The 14,072-nt window shown below is 56.2% G+C and overlaps 2 protein-coding genes across 5 annotated transcripts in view; one reads left to right on the forward strand and one right to left on the reverse strand.

The window, feature by feature from the left end:
* Window positions 1–14,072, forward strand: part of MAP3K12 (mitogen-activated protein kinase kinase kinase 12) — a 16,484-nt gene continuing 2,412 nt past the window's right edge. For 2 of the 4 annotated variants that reach the window (XM_033866578.2, XM_033866579.2), the window contains exons 1-12: window positions 7,623–7,645; window positions 8,845–9,326; window positions 9,920–10,103; window positions 10,269–10,460; window positions 10,741–10,899; window positions 11,068–11,226; window positions 11,963–12,071; window positions 12,317–12,426; window positions 12,550–12,666; window positions 12,790–12,927; window positions 13,123–13,747; window positions 13,948–14,018. In XM_033866578.2, coding sequence (XP_033722469.1) covers window positions 7,638–7,645; window positions 8,845–9,326; window positions 9,920–10,103; window positions 10,269–10,460; window positions 10,741–10,899; window positions 11,068–11,226; window positions 11,963–12,071; window positions 12,317–12,426; window positions 12,550–12,666; window positions 12,790–12,927; window positions 13,123–13,747; window positions 13,948–14,018 — 2,354 coding nt within the window. In that variant the 5' untranslated portion in view covers window positions 7,623–7,637. Of the gene's footprint in view, window positions 517–7,517; window positions 7,646–8,844; window positions 9,327–9,919; window positions 10,104–10,268; window positions 10,461–10,740; window positions 10,900–11,067; window positions 11,227–11,962; window positions 12,072–12,316; window positions 12,427–12,549; window positions 12,667–12,789; window positions 12,928–13,122; window positions 13,748–13,947; window positions 14,019–14,072 lie in introns of those variants that run through there. The other 2 variants (XM_073788565.1, XM_073788564.1) reach the window with 2 other exon arrangements.
* PCBP2 (poly(rC) binding protein 2) overlaps window positions 11,941–14,072 on the reverse strand; it is a 26,807-nt gene continuing 24,675 nt past the window's right edge. The window contains exon 15 of the mRNA XM_033866596.2: window positions 11,941–12,076. Within this exon, the coding sequence (XP_033722487.1) occupies window positions 12,061–12,076 (16 nt within the window). The 3' untranslated portion in view covers window positions 11,941–12,060. The remainder of the gene's footprint in view (window positions 12,077–14,072) is intronic.

Genomic DNA, 14,072 nt, shown 5'->3' on the forward strand with positions numbered 1-14,072 from the left:
GTGGGGGGTCCCACCTGAGGGGCTGCTGTCTCAGGGTATAGGAGGGAGCTTATAAGACCAGCATAGTGGGCTCCTACAGAGTCGGCTTAAGGCCGGGGGTGGGGTCGCTCCAGGTCCCCGCCAGCAGGGAGCTGCGGGGCCCGGACGACCAGGGACGAGCCTGGAACGTGCCTGATGGCAGCAGCAGGCTCCTTTAAGAGGCCGCGGCTCCAGCGCAGCATCCCCCGTTCAGGGCGTGTCCGTCCCGGGGGGCCCGGGGCGGGGGCCTTGGAAGGAGCGGGAGTTCAAGCCGAGTGAGGACGGGGCTTGGGGTCGGGGGGTGGGGGGAGAAAGCTGGGGCTGACACCCGTGCACCCGGACACCGTACGAGCATCGCCTGTGACAGCGCCCCTGGTCCGGTCGAGGGCAGCGGGGGGAGGAGGAAAGGAGGAGGAGAAGGAGGAGGAGGCGGGAGCAGCATCCGGAGCCGAGCTGCAGCAGCGCCGCCTTTTGTGCTGCGGCCGCGGAGCCCCCGAGGTGAGAGCCGGGCCGAGTTGTGGAGGGTCGGGGGCAGGGGTGGGTCTGGGTCCTGGGGTCCGGGTGCCGAGGGAGGGTCGGGAGTAGATGTGGCGGGGTGCGGCGAGGGTGGCGCGGGGATGCTGAGACCGTGGGGATGGAGGAACTGGGGACCTGGACCCGACGCCTGTGGGGATGGGAAGGAGGGGAACCGAGCGGAGGGACGCCGCGGCCAGCTTGGAGGCGAAGGGCCTCCAGAGCTGGAAAGGAGTGTGTGGGGTGGGGGTGGGGGCACGATTGGGGGACGGACGTAAAGGACAGGGGGCAAGGGAACATCCTCCTCTCCTCCCACTCACCCTCAGGAGGGGGGAGAGGGAAGGAGGAGGAAGAGTTTGGGCCCCCTCAGGGCAGGAAAGGAAGGACAAGGCCTCATGTGCCCCTCACCCCCCTCCCCCTACACACACACACTTAGCAGGCTGCACCTGAGGATTATAGGCAAGAGCACCTGTTCCTGGATGCCCAGGTGATGGTCATTCTCCCCTGCCCCGTTCTTACGTGGCTTTCTCCCTCCTCAGTCTCTCCATCGCCTCTGGCTCCCCTAACCCACTTCCCCAGCCCAGGCCTTTCATGAACCTCCTCCCTTTTCCCTACACACTCCTCAAACTCCCTGGCTTAGAAATAAGCAGGAATCCTTTCCACAGAGTTAAAACTCCTATAACCATGGCCGTGGCTAAGGGGAGGGAAGAGAAAGGGTCAGAGGCTCTATAGACAGTGGAAGGAAATAGTGGGGTATCCCTTAGAATTGAGGGAAGAGTCCCACCTTTTAGCTCCTTCACCTGCTCCCTCTTGGAGGAGAGTGGGTCAGCAGCCCTCAACCAGGAAGGGGTGCACACGAGGTCCAACAGAGAATCATCTCAAGCCACAGTCAGTGCCTCCCTCAACACAATTTCCCTTCCAACTCACAGAATGGACTCCATGGCTCTGGGAGCTCTGATCTTTCAGCCAGAGGGTCATGTCTAGGGAAGACAAGTAGGAGGGATTCAGGAAGGAAAGGGCCTGCGTACGCCCTGCGTCTTCCCGTCCAGGCACTGAAGTTCCTCTGAGCTTTAGGGCCTCTGCTCCCTCCTATCTCACACTTAAGGGTGGAAAAAACTTTTGCCCTCTCCAGCCTGCCACCCATCTACTCACTCACTGTGGGAACTGAGGCAATGCTTGGAAGACCAATGGTGTGATACACTAACCCCAGCACATGTGAAAACGAACCACTAAATATCCTTCCCCTAATTCACCCCAAGTATGGGCAGGGGAGGCAAGAAGTTTACCTAAGGAAGTGGCTCAGGACTTTCTGGTTGTCCTTATGGCTAAGGATGGCAAAACCCCTCTAAAAACTGACTGCTGTTTGTGGGTCCTTCCCCCTGAGGTGATGTGCTGCTCTGGCTCTGCCAGGAAGAGGACCCTAAATTCTTCCACCCACCAGCCTGGACTCGCCCAATGGCTCATCACGTGCAGTCCCACCCAGCCCTGCTGGTCTGGGAGAAAGAAGGGATTAGGGAATCAACCCCTTCAGGAGTCCCCGTCGAGGCAGAACAAGGAGAATGTGGAGATGACGCCAGCAGGGGACACGGGGGCTACACTGATGGGCTGGCTACAGACACTAGTCTGTCTGCTTCCCTTGCTCCCGGGAGAACTAGGGGCAGCTGTGTTGGGGAAGGGTGACGAGGCGGCAGGGGCGCGCTATTCCACAGGAGAAGAAGGATCCTCCAGGATAGAGCCCTTTTCCTTTGGTTCCTTCTTTCTTCACTCTCCTTTTTAACCCTTGTGTTTATCCAGCTCCCTTTCCACCTATACCATCTCTGCTGCCTCTTGCTTTGCGGAGACAACGGAAAGAAGGGGAGGGACACACGTTTATAAAAATCTACTACTGCTTGTTAGGCGCTTTCCATGTGCTAATGTTTATAGGGAGCTTCCTGTGTGCCAGGTACCAGGCCAGGAACTTTACGTGGAGTATCTCAATACTGCTTATAACAATACTGAGAGGTAGAATAATCATCATTTCTATTTTAGGGATGAGGAAACTGAAACGTAAAGAAGTTAAGGAATCTGTTCAAAATCAAAAAATCAGTATGTGGCAAAAGAGTTTAGGATTTGAACCCAGGGGTATCTGACCCAGAGCCTATGTTATTACCCACATAATATCCTGCATTGCCACTGTGTGAACTAGTGACCACTGTCCCCATTTAGAGATGAAGAAACTGAGGTTTGTTAAGAAGTCTCATACTCCAGGTCGCCCAGCTGCTCAGGAGCAGAGACAGGACCTCAAGCAAAGCCTCTCTGCTTCTCAGGCCATCCACCCTCCCTCCCTAGCTCACTGTCCAAGGCTAGGTGACAGGAATGGATATAGGCACTCTGTAATTTTCATTTCTTCTTTTTCAGTTTAAAATAGATTTTTTAATTTCTTAATAAAAATACCCACAATTCCACCTACTTAGAAATGGTTACACATTGGTTTCTATCCTTCCAGATCTTTTTTTTTTTTTTTTTTTTTTTGTGGCGTTACACGGGGCTCTCACCCTTGTGGCCTCTCCCGTTGCGGAGCACAGGCTCCGGACGCGCAGGCTTAGCGGCCATGGCTCACGGGCCTAGCCGCTCCGCGGCATGTGGGATCCTCCCGGACCGGGGCACGAACCTGTGTCCCCTGCATCGGCAGGCGGACTCTCAACCACTGCGCCACCAGGGAAGCCCCTTCCAGATCTTTTTAAATGCACATACGGCTCAGGAACAATTTGTTAAAATACGCTGAACTTCTTCCAGGTGCACCTGAGGTCCTAAGTATCAGGGACCCCTGTGACCCATCATACCTTGCTCCTACCCTCGCCTTCCCCTCAAACCTTAACGGGTAGGGCTGCGGGGTGATCCTGGGCCACGATGGCCAGGGGGTGAGGACGGGGTACAGGGAATTAGGCCTTCCCCCTCAGTCCAGAGGAGGTGGGATACAAGGATTTGCGAAGGAAGGACGGGGGCCTCTAGCACACCGCTGCCATTGTGACCTGGTTCCCCTGGGACATGAAATCAAGATTTGTCCTGGGGAAGTAGAAGGTTCTGGTCTCCCTTCTGGTCAGACAGAAGAGATGGCCTCCAGAATCCACAGAGAAAGACCTGGTGTCCAGCCAACCAGAAAGACAAAGCCGGAGCCCCGGCACTGTGCTCGTGGCATTCCCCACATCATCTTACTTAACCCTCACCATCCCATAAGGTAGGGTTGGGAGTCTCGGAGGGATTACGTTCCTTGAACTAATTCACGGCAATATGAGGTTTTAGTTCTGATCTCTCCAAATCCAAAGCTGGTTCTTTTTTCCTAAACAGTACTGCGCCCCTCTCTCCCAGCCCCTTCACTGCCCACACTACTGGAGGAAGAGGCGGTGGCGGCTAGGGTTCTCAGGGCTGGACCTGTGTGAGGCTGGGGGCCTGGAGTTAGGGGTGATCTCCAGTTTTGCCCAGGCTCTCAGGGGAAGGCATTCCCCCCTTATGAGGGCATAACAGAAAAGCTGTAGTTCTTTCCATCTGAGAACAACCCTGGGGCCAGGACCATGGATCTTGTAAAAAGCAAAACAAAAACAAGCTGCAGCCATTGGCCGGGAGCCTTGGCCAGGAGGGGTTAGAGGCCTTTACTCTCTCAGGATCTCAAAGCCTGGATTGGTGGAACTACCATTCCCAAGTCTTGGGTCTCCTTTCTGTGTGAAGACATCCCCTCCACCCCCAGTCAGGAGAGAAGGGGAATCTTCCTTTCCTGAGTGCAAAATAGGGTCCAAGACAGTGGCGAGTGCTCAGTGTGAGAGCCCAAGACTTAGACAGATGGCCTGGCCTCTCAACTGAGCCCCCAAGACAGCCAGACAAGCAGCTTGGCATTGAGATTCTGCTGTTAGAACAGGAGTGAGAAACGATGTAATGGGTTGCTTTGCCACAGGCCTCCAGCATCTCAGGCAGGAGAACCTGGGAGGAGGAATGAAAGGGGTGTGGGGTACTCCCTGCCCACACTCCACCCCTACAGCCACCTGGAGGGAACCACCAGCAAACAGAGAACCTGGTAGCTGAAACTGAATTGGGGCTTCCTGGGGTGTCCAAAGAGCGGCTTCCCCTGGAAGATGCATAGTTTAGGGACCACTCTCTCCCCTCACCCAATCTGGAGCCGAGTTCTGCACAGTGACCTTTCGGTAAATATGGTTGACAGAATGACTGACAGAGATATCCAGCCCCTCCTGTCACATCCCTGCCCTTCCCCCATGCTCTGCATAATTGATGGCCAGGGAGACATCCCTCCCCCAGGGTGACCAAATGTCTGGGGCAGGGGTTCCTAGCCATGATATCCCCTCCCCCCCCGCCGCAAAGCCCTGGCGCCAAGGCCCAGGTGGGGGGCAGTGGGACACAGCTGGCAGGTCAGAGATAAAGGACACAGAGAGAGAGTGTGTGTTGGGAGAGAGGAATCTCCAGTTTACTATAATCTCCTGGGGCCTCAGCTCCACCCCCACCCCCAATACACACACACACTCCTTCAGGTCAATCTGGAAGAGCTGTCATTAGCCTGAGAACAGGGAGGGGTGGACTGAGCGTGGCTGGGTTCCCTCCCTTTCCTTAGGTCCCATCTCCTATTTCTTCAGCTACTTCCACTGCCCGAAATGACAAACAGGTGAAATGGCTTCTCTCCCTCTCCCCAGCTGCTGGCCCTGGATACTGGAGGGGCCCCTGGGGAGGCCAGGGGAACTGGAGGGAGGCTTGGCTGCAAGTGTCTCAGAGCGTGTCACCCTCTCTATGCCTAAGGCTCCAGGTTGCCAAACACCAGGTGAAGGCTGAAAAATTCCTTTAAAAAGCCAGGTGTTGTGCCTACTCAGAGCTCAGCTTCTAAATAGGAAATGAATCGGGGAGGGCACAGATGATCTGTTTTTCAATCCCCTTTCAGCTCCTTTTACTCAGTGTCCTCTGCTTTTCAAAATCAGTTTTTCGGTCCATCCTTCTTAGGAGTGTCTCTCCCTGTGCTTTACGCTGTTCGGTCTTTCTCTCAACTAGGTAGGCCCTCCTTCTCTGGCCGTGCCTGTCGCCCTTTCGCGTGTCCAGTCTCCCTGTCTCACCATTTCCTGCTTTCTCTGTGGCACCGCACCCCCAAAGTCAACCCAAGTCCCCTCTCTTCACCACCACCGGCTCTCCCTCCAATGCACGCGGGGACGGGGGTCGGCATGGGGAGGAGGGGACGCAGAGGCGGTCAGCCGGTGGGGTCCGAGGTCCCCGCCTGACAGCCCGCAACCAGCACGTGGGCCAGCCCGGGTCAGGGGCGGGGCCCCACCCCCGCGATCGCCGCTCACGTGACTCCGGGCTAATCTTGTCCCGGTGACTTCACGCGCCGCCTCGGGCCCAGTCGTCATGGTTACGCCGCAGCGCCCAGCGCTTCCCCCAACCCGCTGCGTCCCCTCCCCTTCCCCGCCCGGACCCCCTCCTCCTGCCGCCGGGCCCCCGCCCCCAGCCCCAAGCCACGTGACGGCCGGGAAGGAGGTCGGGAAGCGGGAGGGGGCGCTGGGGCCGTAACCCCTTCCTCTCCGCTTCGAACGGCCCTCACTCTGGCTTCTAGCAGCCGGAGCGCCCCAGTCCCGCTAGCCCTCCCTGCAGGCCCACCCGGGCGGAGCGCCGGGAGCCCCGGCCTTCGTTCTCAGTGGTCCGGAAGGGACGCCCAGCGTGAGGGGCGCAGGCGAAAGCCCTCGGGTCCTCCCGCGGACGTTCTCCGGCGAATTGGCACGTTGCTTGGCCTGTCATTTGCCTTACTACGTGCATCTCACCTCTTGAAGCCGCCGTTATCTCGCGGGATATGTTGGGGATTCGGAGGCTGGGATTTCAGCTTTCTGAGCCTCAGTTTTCTGAAGAATATAAAGGGACCAATGATAATACCTCCTTCCCTGGGTGGTTCTGAGGAGTGAGGGAGCTAATGCACGCGTAGTGTACGTCTGGCCCATAGGACGATCCTCTGGGGTGTGTAGGGCAGTGGACTTACTGGACACCTTCCTGCTCGCCGGGTGCTGTTCGAAGCCTTGGGATCCCGTGCGACATCGTCACTCTCAGGAGTACAGGCTCTCGGAGGAGCCGGACGCCCCCTCGACCGCACTTTGTCTCCAGGATAATGGGAGCCATGATGGAGGAAGCACAGGGGGCTGTGCCAGCCCAGAAGGGACAGTAACTCAGAGCAGCGGGGACAGGGAAGAAGACTTCCAGGATGAAGTGAGACTTGGAAAACAACAGATGGGGCTTGAGAAGCGCCTTCCAGGCTGAGCACAGAGCTTGAACCTCTTCCTAGCTAACAGCACCTTGGGCAGGTTATTTAAGACCTCTGCTACCTCTGTCAAATGGGTGTAAGGATGCCTAACTTAGAGTTTTTAGGATTTAATAAGCTAATGCACCTATAACAGAGGCTAACATACATGGTAAGCTTTCCATAAGTGTTAGCATTCTCATTAGGTGCCCTGGCCCAAACGCCTGATGTAGCTTGGTAACAGGCTCTGTCCATTATGGCCTGGGTACCAACAGCAGTGGGAGACGAGGCTGGGGAGGGGCCAAGAGCATGGAGGTGAGGCTGCAGGACCAAGTGGGGGCTACTAGAGGGGTTGAAGAAGAGGGGTGCTGGCCAATTTGTGCTTTAGAAAGATCCTTCTAAAGGCTAGGTGGAGAATGGGGTGGGGGGAGCCTTAGAAGAACTTGGAGACCATTTAAGGGGCAGTTTTCCTGGGCCAGGTGACACAGCTAATGAGGCCTGAATTAAGGCAGTAACATGGAACTAGAGAAGAGAGACTAGAAAGGCACTGGGTCAGGACTTTTCGAATGTGCCAGGCATAATAAGAATCAACTGGGGTGCTTGTTAAACACTCACCCAGGCAAAGCCCACACCTGCCCACTGAAAAGGTCTTTGAGAGGCCTGGAAATCAAGAGTTACAAGAGCTGAGACCATCAGAGGTGCCTCCCCACCCAGTGAGCCCTTTTTATTGTAGATTCCTGCCACCCCTCTCCAGTCGTGATTCAGAGGCTCCGATGCAGGTGGTTAAGGAGGGACCCTACTATGCTGAATAGTTAGAGAGGACTGCTGGCCTCAAGAATCCCTACACCTCAGGATGATCTGGTAACTGACTAGATGTGGAGGGAAATGGGAGACCAGATGACTTCTGGTGTCAGGCTTGGGACAAGATTGGTATAGGTTGAAGAATTCGCTGTGCCTGAGTGATAGCTAGTTCATCCCTTTGTACAGTTGGAGAAATGGAGGCTCAACTACAGCTTGCCTGAGGTCACGCAGACAGTAAGCGACAGAGGCAAAGCTAGGATTCAGAGTTTGTAATAGCTGCTTTATAGATAGCACCCAGCTATGAACTGGGACAAATCTCTATTGTTTGGAAAGCTGGATCTTGGTTTGGGGAGTGCGGGAGAGGGCGATGGAGAAAGAGGAAAGGAGACAGGGCCTTCTCTAACTGAACCCTGGGGGAGCAGTGGGACTGATGGGAGGGCTAAGGGGGGTGAAGCACTAGGTTACAGCTTGTCCTGACAGTTTCTGCATCCTCCTTGGACGGTTCTGCCTTTTTCCCTCGTCTGTGCTGGGCAGATAATGGAGCTCATTGGTTACAGCCGTCACTTACCTCGGAGAGGCCCAGGTGTGTACGTGTGCGCACCCGAGAGGGAGACTCAGATGTGAGCCCTGAATATGCCTTAGGATAAGACTCTCAGCAGAGTCATGTCTCAAGTACATGAGTGTGAGGCCCCGGAATGTCATGTGAGAGTGCCTGAGCGGCGCCGAGTCCTAGCAGTGTCACCTGTGTGTGCTTCAATGTGAGGGAGGCGTGAGAGTGTTACTGTTGTGTGCCTAAGGTTGAGACTCAAAATGTGTATATCCGAAGGACCCTTATGTGACACGTGTGTGCATGTGAGCCTCAAGTGAAATAAATATGTGCTCCAGAGGTAAATTACAGTAATCTTTCAGGGAGAAGGGAACTAGTCTATTACCTTACTTGGGTTTGGGACGTACCTTACCAGTATGTACCTGAGCAGGGCTGTTACCTGTATTTACCTGAGAATGGTACTTAGGTATGTTGCCTGTATACCTAAGGAAGACTTGTGTCACTAATAGATGCTTGAGAGGAAGCTTATGTTTCCCAAGATGGATCCCAGGGGAAGCTTGGAGGGGGATAGGTACCTGAGGGTGAGGTTCAAGTGTTACTTCCAGGAGGCTCTTGTGAGCCCAGCTCCCCACCCCACACCTCTGCCTCTAGGGCGAGCCTCCTGAGCTGGGGCACCTGCGGCTTTGACGGCCCGTCCTCCTTTTTCCCACAGGGCCCACCGCTCACCACTACACCGGGGCCCAGAGGCCATGGCCTGCCTCCATGAGACCCGCACACCCTCCCCTTCCTTTGGGGGTTTCGTGTCCACCCTAAGCGAGGCGTCCATGCGCAAGCTGGACCCAGACACTTCCGACTGCACCCCCGAGAAGGACCTGACGCCTACCCAGTGTGTACTCCGAGATGTAGTGCCGCTCGGGGGGCAGGGCGGGGGCGGGCCCAGCCCCTCCCCAGGTGGAGAGCCGCCCCCTGAGCCTTTTGCCAACAGTGTCCTGCAGCTGCACGAGCAGGATGCTGGGGGCCCAGGGGGAGCCACTGGGTCCCCTGAGAGTCGGGCGTCCAGAGTTCGAGCAGATGAGGTGCGACTACAGTGCCAGAGCGGCAGCGGCTTCCTGGAAGGCCTCTTCGGCTGCCTGCGCCCTGTTTGGACCATGATTGGGAAGGCCTATTCCACGGAGCACAAGCAGCAGCAGGAAGGTAGGCCGTGTCCTCGAGGAGACCCTCTCCCCATCTCCCTGAGCCTGACATCCATTTGGACAGCCCCACCTAAGTTGCCTGATGATCCTTTTCTCTTCCCAGAGCCCAGCCCCTTATTTGTCCATCAGCCACTGACTCCCCAGTTTTTTTTTTTTTTAATTTATTTTGGGCTGCGTTGGGTCTTCGTTGCTGTGCGCGGGCTTTCTCTAGTTGCGGCGAGCGGGCTTCTCGTTGCGGTGGCTTCTCGTTGCGGAGCACGGGCTCTAGGCACGTGGGCTTCAGTAGTTGTGGTGCACGGGCTTAGTTGCTCCGCAGCATGTAGGATCTTCCCGAACCGGGGCTCGAACTGTGTCCCCTGCATTGGCAGGCAGATTCTTAACCACCATGACACCAGGGAAGTCCCCCCAGTTTCTTTTTAGACCACCCCTTCATTTCCTTCCTGTCCCCCCATCTTCTCAGCCCATTTTAGCTACTTTTCTGCCTCACCCTCCTTGAGTCATCTCAGCCAACCCAATGCTTTTCCCTGAGCCTGACCACCCCAAGGCCCCAGGTGTGGCTCTCTGAGCCTGTGGCACTGTGCCTCCTGTCCACAGACCTTTGGGAGGTCCCCTTTGAGGAAATCCTGGACCTGCAGTGGGTGGGCTCAGGGGCCCAGGGCGCCGTCTTCCTGGGGCGCTTCCATGGGGAGGAGGTGGCTGTGAAGAAGGTACGGGACCTGAAGGAGACTGACATCAAGCACCTGCGAAAGCTGAAGCACCCTAACATCATCACCTTCAAGTAAGGTCTGGGGCGGGGCCGGGGTTCTCTTTTGAGGGCAGGGATCTACCGCACCCTTCCTACAGCGGGTGCCAGAATGGCGTGGGTGGGAATGGGGGTGCCAGGTGTGAACCAAGTGGATGCTGGGCTGGCTGAGCCCTTCATGCCACTGTGTTTGGCTCCCAGGGGTGTGTGTACCCAGGCTCCCTGCTACTGCATCCTTATGGAGTTCTGCGCTCAGGGCCAGCTGTATGAGGTGCTGCGGGCTGGCCGCCCTGTCACCCCCTCCTTGCTGGTTGACTGGTCCATGGGCATTGCCGGCGGCATGAACTACCTGCACCTGCACAAGATTATCCACCGAGACCTCAAGTCCCCCAAGTGAGTAAGCAAGCGAGCAGGGAGAAGCTACTGTGCACGGTCTCCTGTAGGTGTCCCCACCCAGGTCAGTGTGGCCATCTCCCTGCTTTCAGACCCTGTCCTAAAGTCCATGTGGCCATCTCAGAAACCCCTCCCAAGTGATAGCCCTATCTCAAGAGGGCTGTGGTAAGCCCCCCGTTTCTGGGTGTCCCAGATGACTTCAAACAGAAAGGTAGAGTTGCTGCAGCTAGACAAGGTGCGTGGAGGGGCCCGGGCCCCAGCTGACTACACTCTTTACCAGCATGCTCATCACGTACGACGATGTGGTGAAGATCTCCGATTTTGGCACTTCCAAGGAGCTGAGTGACAAGAGCACCAAGATGTCCTTTGCAGGGACAGTAGCCTGGATGGCCCCTGAAGTGATCCGCAACGAGCCCGTGTCTGAGAAGGTCGACATCTGGTGAGGGCCAGGCTGAGGACTGAGAATAGCAGGCGGCCAGCATGAGAGCTGGCAGGGTTGGGGGTTCTTCCAGGGCCTGAGTACAAGTGAGAAGTGAGACAAGCCTGCGGTAACCTGCAGGGCCTCTGGAGGAAGACCCCCCCAAGTGACGTCCCCTCTTATCCCTAGGTCCTTTGGTGTGGTGCTGTGGGAACTGCTGACTGGTGAGATCCCCTACAAAGATGTAGATTCCTCAGCCATCATCTGGGGTGTGGGAAGCAACAGTCTCCATCTGCCTGTGCCCTCCAGCTGCCCAGACGGCTTCAAAATCCTGCTTCGTCAGTGCTGGTAAGGACCACCTGGGCAAGCTGGAAGCAAGGGAGGTGGCTGACGGTTAGCCAGCACCCAGGACCCGGGCATCCAGGCCCAGAATCCTGAACAGGGAAAGGGGGACAGAGCTCCCAAATATGGCTCTCCAAGAAAGACCCCAGGACTCAGAGTGTGTATCAAGGGGACTAGGATAAAGAACGGAGAGAAATTGGGTTGACCAATAGTCTGCAGGGGCGCACAAACTGTGTGTGACCTTGGGCAAGCAGTGTTCCCTCTGAACCTGTTTCCTTATCTGCAAAATGGGACAACAGTATCTGATATAGAGGGTGTCTATGAAGCGCCTGTGAAGGACCAGCACAGCCGCTGAGCATGGCTGGTTGAGCCTCAAGTATCGACTGTCATAGAACGCGGGAGGCCCTGGACCCTTGTTTGGAACCTAGACCATGGAGGAAGGTGGGAGATTTCTAATCTTTGGCTAAGCATTTCCCCAAATGTGTTTCTTTTAATGGAGTTACTCAAAAAGGTTTGTTTTGGCAAACAAGTTGGAAAATGGGATTAAATAGGTTTCCTTACTGCAGGACTTTGATATGCTAACAGATGGCCTGTAACATTTCCTAGATAGTTGACCAGGGAGTTTTGTCACAGAATCATTGTAGAGTTGGATTCTCCAGGACACCCTTTGGGAAAGGATGCTCTAGTTCCTTTCTGGACCTCCCTGCAATTCCTTTCTCTCCCATGACTCCATTTCCTCCAGGAACAGCAAACCACGAAATCGTCCATCATTCCGACAGATCCTGCTGCATCTGGACATCGCCTCAGCCGATGTACTCTCCACACCCCAGGAGACTTACTTTAAGTCCCAGGTGTGCTGTGGGGAGGAAAACGAATACCTTAGCTCCCTCTCTTTGCAGGGGTAATGGTGTCCTTTGAGGGGAGGCTGGGAAGAAGGGTGGCTGGGGATGGACAGATTAGCTCTTGAAGGACTGAGACCTGGTCTTGGTTGATCCTGTGCCCCACTCCTGTCTGCTCCAACACACAGTGTGCAGCAGTGCAGGCACCTGCGAAGGCTTTCTACAGGTCTCACCCCTAATTTTCTCTCCACCCCCAGGCAGAGTGGCGTGAAGAGGTAAAGCTGCATTTTGAAAAAATTAAGTCAGAAGGGACCTGTCTGCACCGCCTAGAAGAAGAGCTGGTGATGCGGAGACGGGAGGAGCTCAGGTGTGTGTTTTGGGAAGGTGATTTCACCAATAGCAGGGCCTGCAGACCAGTTCCCAGAGACTGGGATAAACTATGGCACCAGGTGAAGCCAGCTCACCTCGGGGACCCTTCTGCCCATTTCAGACACGCCTTGGACATCAGGGAACACTATGAGCGGAAGCTGGAGAGAGCCAACAACCTGTACATGGAACTTAATGCCCTCATGTTGCAGCTGGAGCTGAAGGAACGGGAGCTACTCAGGTAATCACACACACCCTCATACACCAAATCCCATCTTCCTGGAGCTGTGCCTGACTTGGAGATCCTTCTGAGCCTCGGCCCCCATTCCTGGTCCCACGCCCAGCTAACGTGTTTTGTCTTTAGGAGGGAGCAAGCTTTAGAGCGGAGGTGCCCAGGTCTGCTGAAGTCACACCCTTCCCGAGGCCTCCTGCACGGGAACACAATGGAGAAGCTCATCAAGAAGAGGAATGTCCCACAGAAGCTGTCACCCCACAGCAAAAGGTAGCACCAGAGTTTACAAGTGCCATCGCTTGTGAATGGCAAGGGGGATGCTGGAGAGGCAGGAGTAGGGCTCAAGGATGCCAGGAAGACGGATACTGAGATGGGAGAGAGGTGCCTTGTACTGCCTGAGGTTAGGGAGTGCTTTCATGTGATAAATTTGTTAATCTCCAACTTGCACTTTCTCTCTCCCACCAGGCCAGATATCCTCAAGACTGAGTCTTTGCTACCCAAGCTAGATGCAGCCCTGAGTGGGGTGGGGCTTCCTGGGTGTGCTAAGGGGCCCCCCTCACCAGGACGGAGTCGCCGTGGCAAGACCCGTCACCGCAAGGCCAGCGCCAAGGGCAGCTGCGGGGACCTGCCCGGGCTTCGTGCAGTTGTTCCACCCCATGAACCTGGGGGACCAGGAAGCCCAGTGGGGCTAGGAGGGGGACCCTCAGCCTGGGAAGCCTGCCCTCCAGCCCTCCGTGGGCTCCACCATGACCTCCTGCTCCGAAAGATGTCTTCATCGTCCCCCGACCTGCTGTCAGCGGCATTGGGAGCCCGGGGCCGGGGGGCTACAGGGGGAGCTGGGGACCCTGGCTCACCACCTCCAGCCCGGGGTGACACCCCGCCAAGTGAGGGCTCGGCACCCGGCTCCACCAGCCCGGATTCACCAGGGGGAGCCAAAGGGGAGCCACCTCCACCAGTAGGGCCTGGTGACGGTGTAGGGCTGCTGGGAACTGGAAGGGAAGGGACGGCGGGACGGGGAGGAAGCCGGGCTGGGTCCCAGCACTTGACCCCAGCTGCACTGCTGTACAGGGCCGCTGTCACCCGAAGTCAGGTAAAGTATGGAATGGTTCCTGAGCTCTTCCCCTTTCCTTCTTCTCCATGGGGTGCGGTGCAAGTCCTTAATTTACCTCCCACGTTAGGTTCTTGATCTTAAGCCATTCCCAACTTAACCCTTTAAAACCATGTTTCCTTATCCTGGGTCCTTGATGACCTCTTCCCCCTTTGACCACAGTCTGCTCATCTCTCCTGCAGAAACGTGGAATCTCATCAGAGGAAGAGGAAGGAGAGGTGGACAGTGAAGTAGAGCTGACCTCAAGCCAGAGGTGAGTGATGCAATCAGGAGATCATGGCATTCTTTGCTTTCTGAACTGCAAGGT

Source organism: Tursiops truncatus, chromosome 11 (genome assembly GCF_011762595.2).
Source record: "Tursiops truncatus isolate mTurTru1 chromosome 11, mTurTru1.mat.Y, whole genome shotgun sequence".
NCBI lineage: Eukaryota > Metazoa > Chordata > Mammalia > Artiodactyla > Delphinidae > Tursiops > Tursiops truncatus.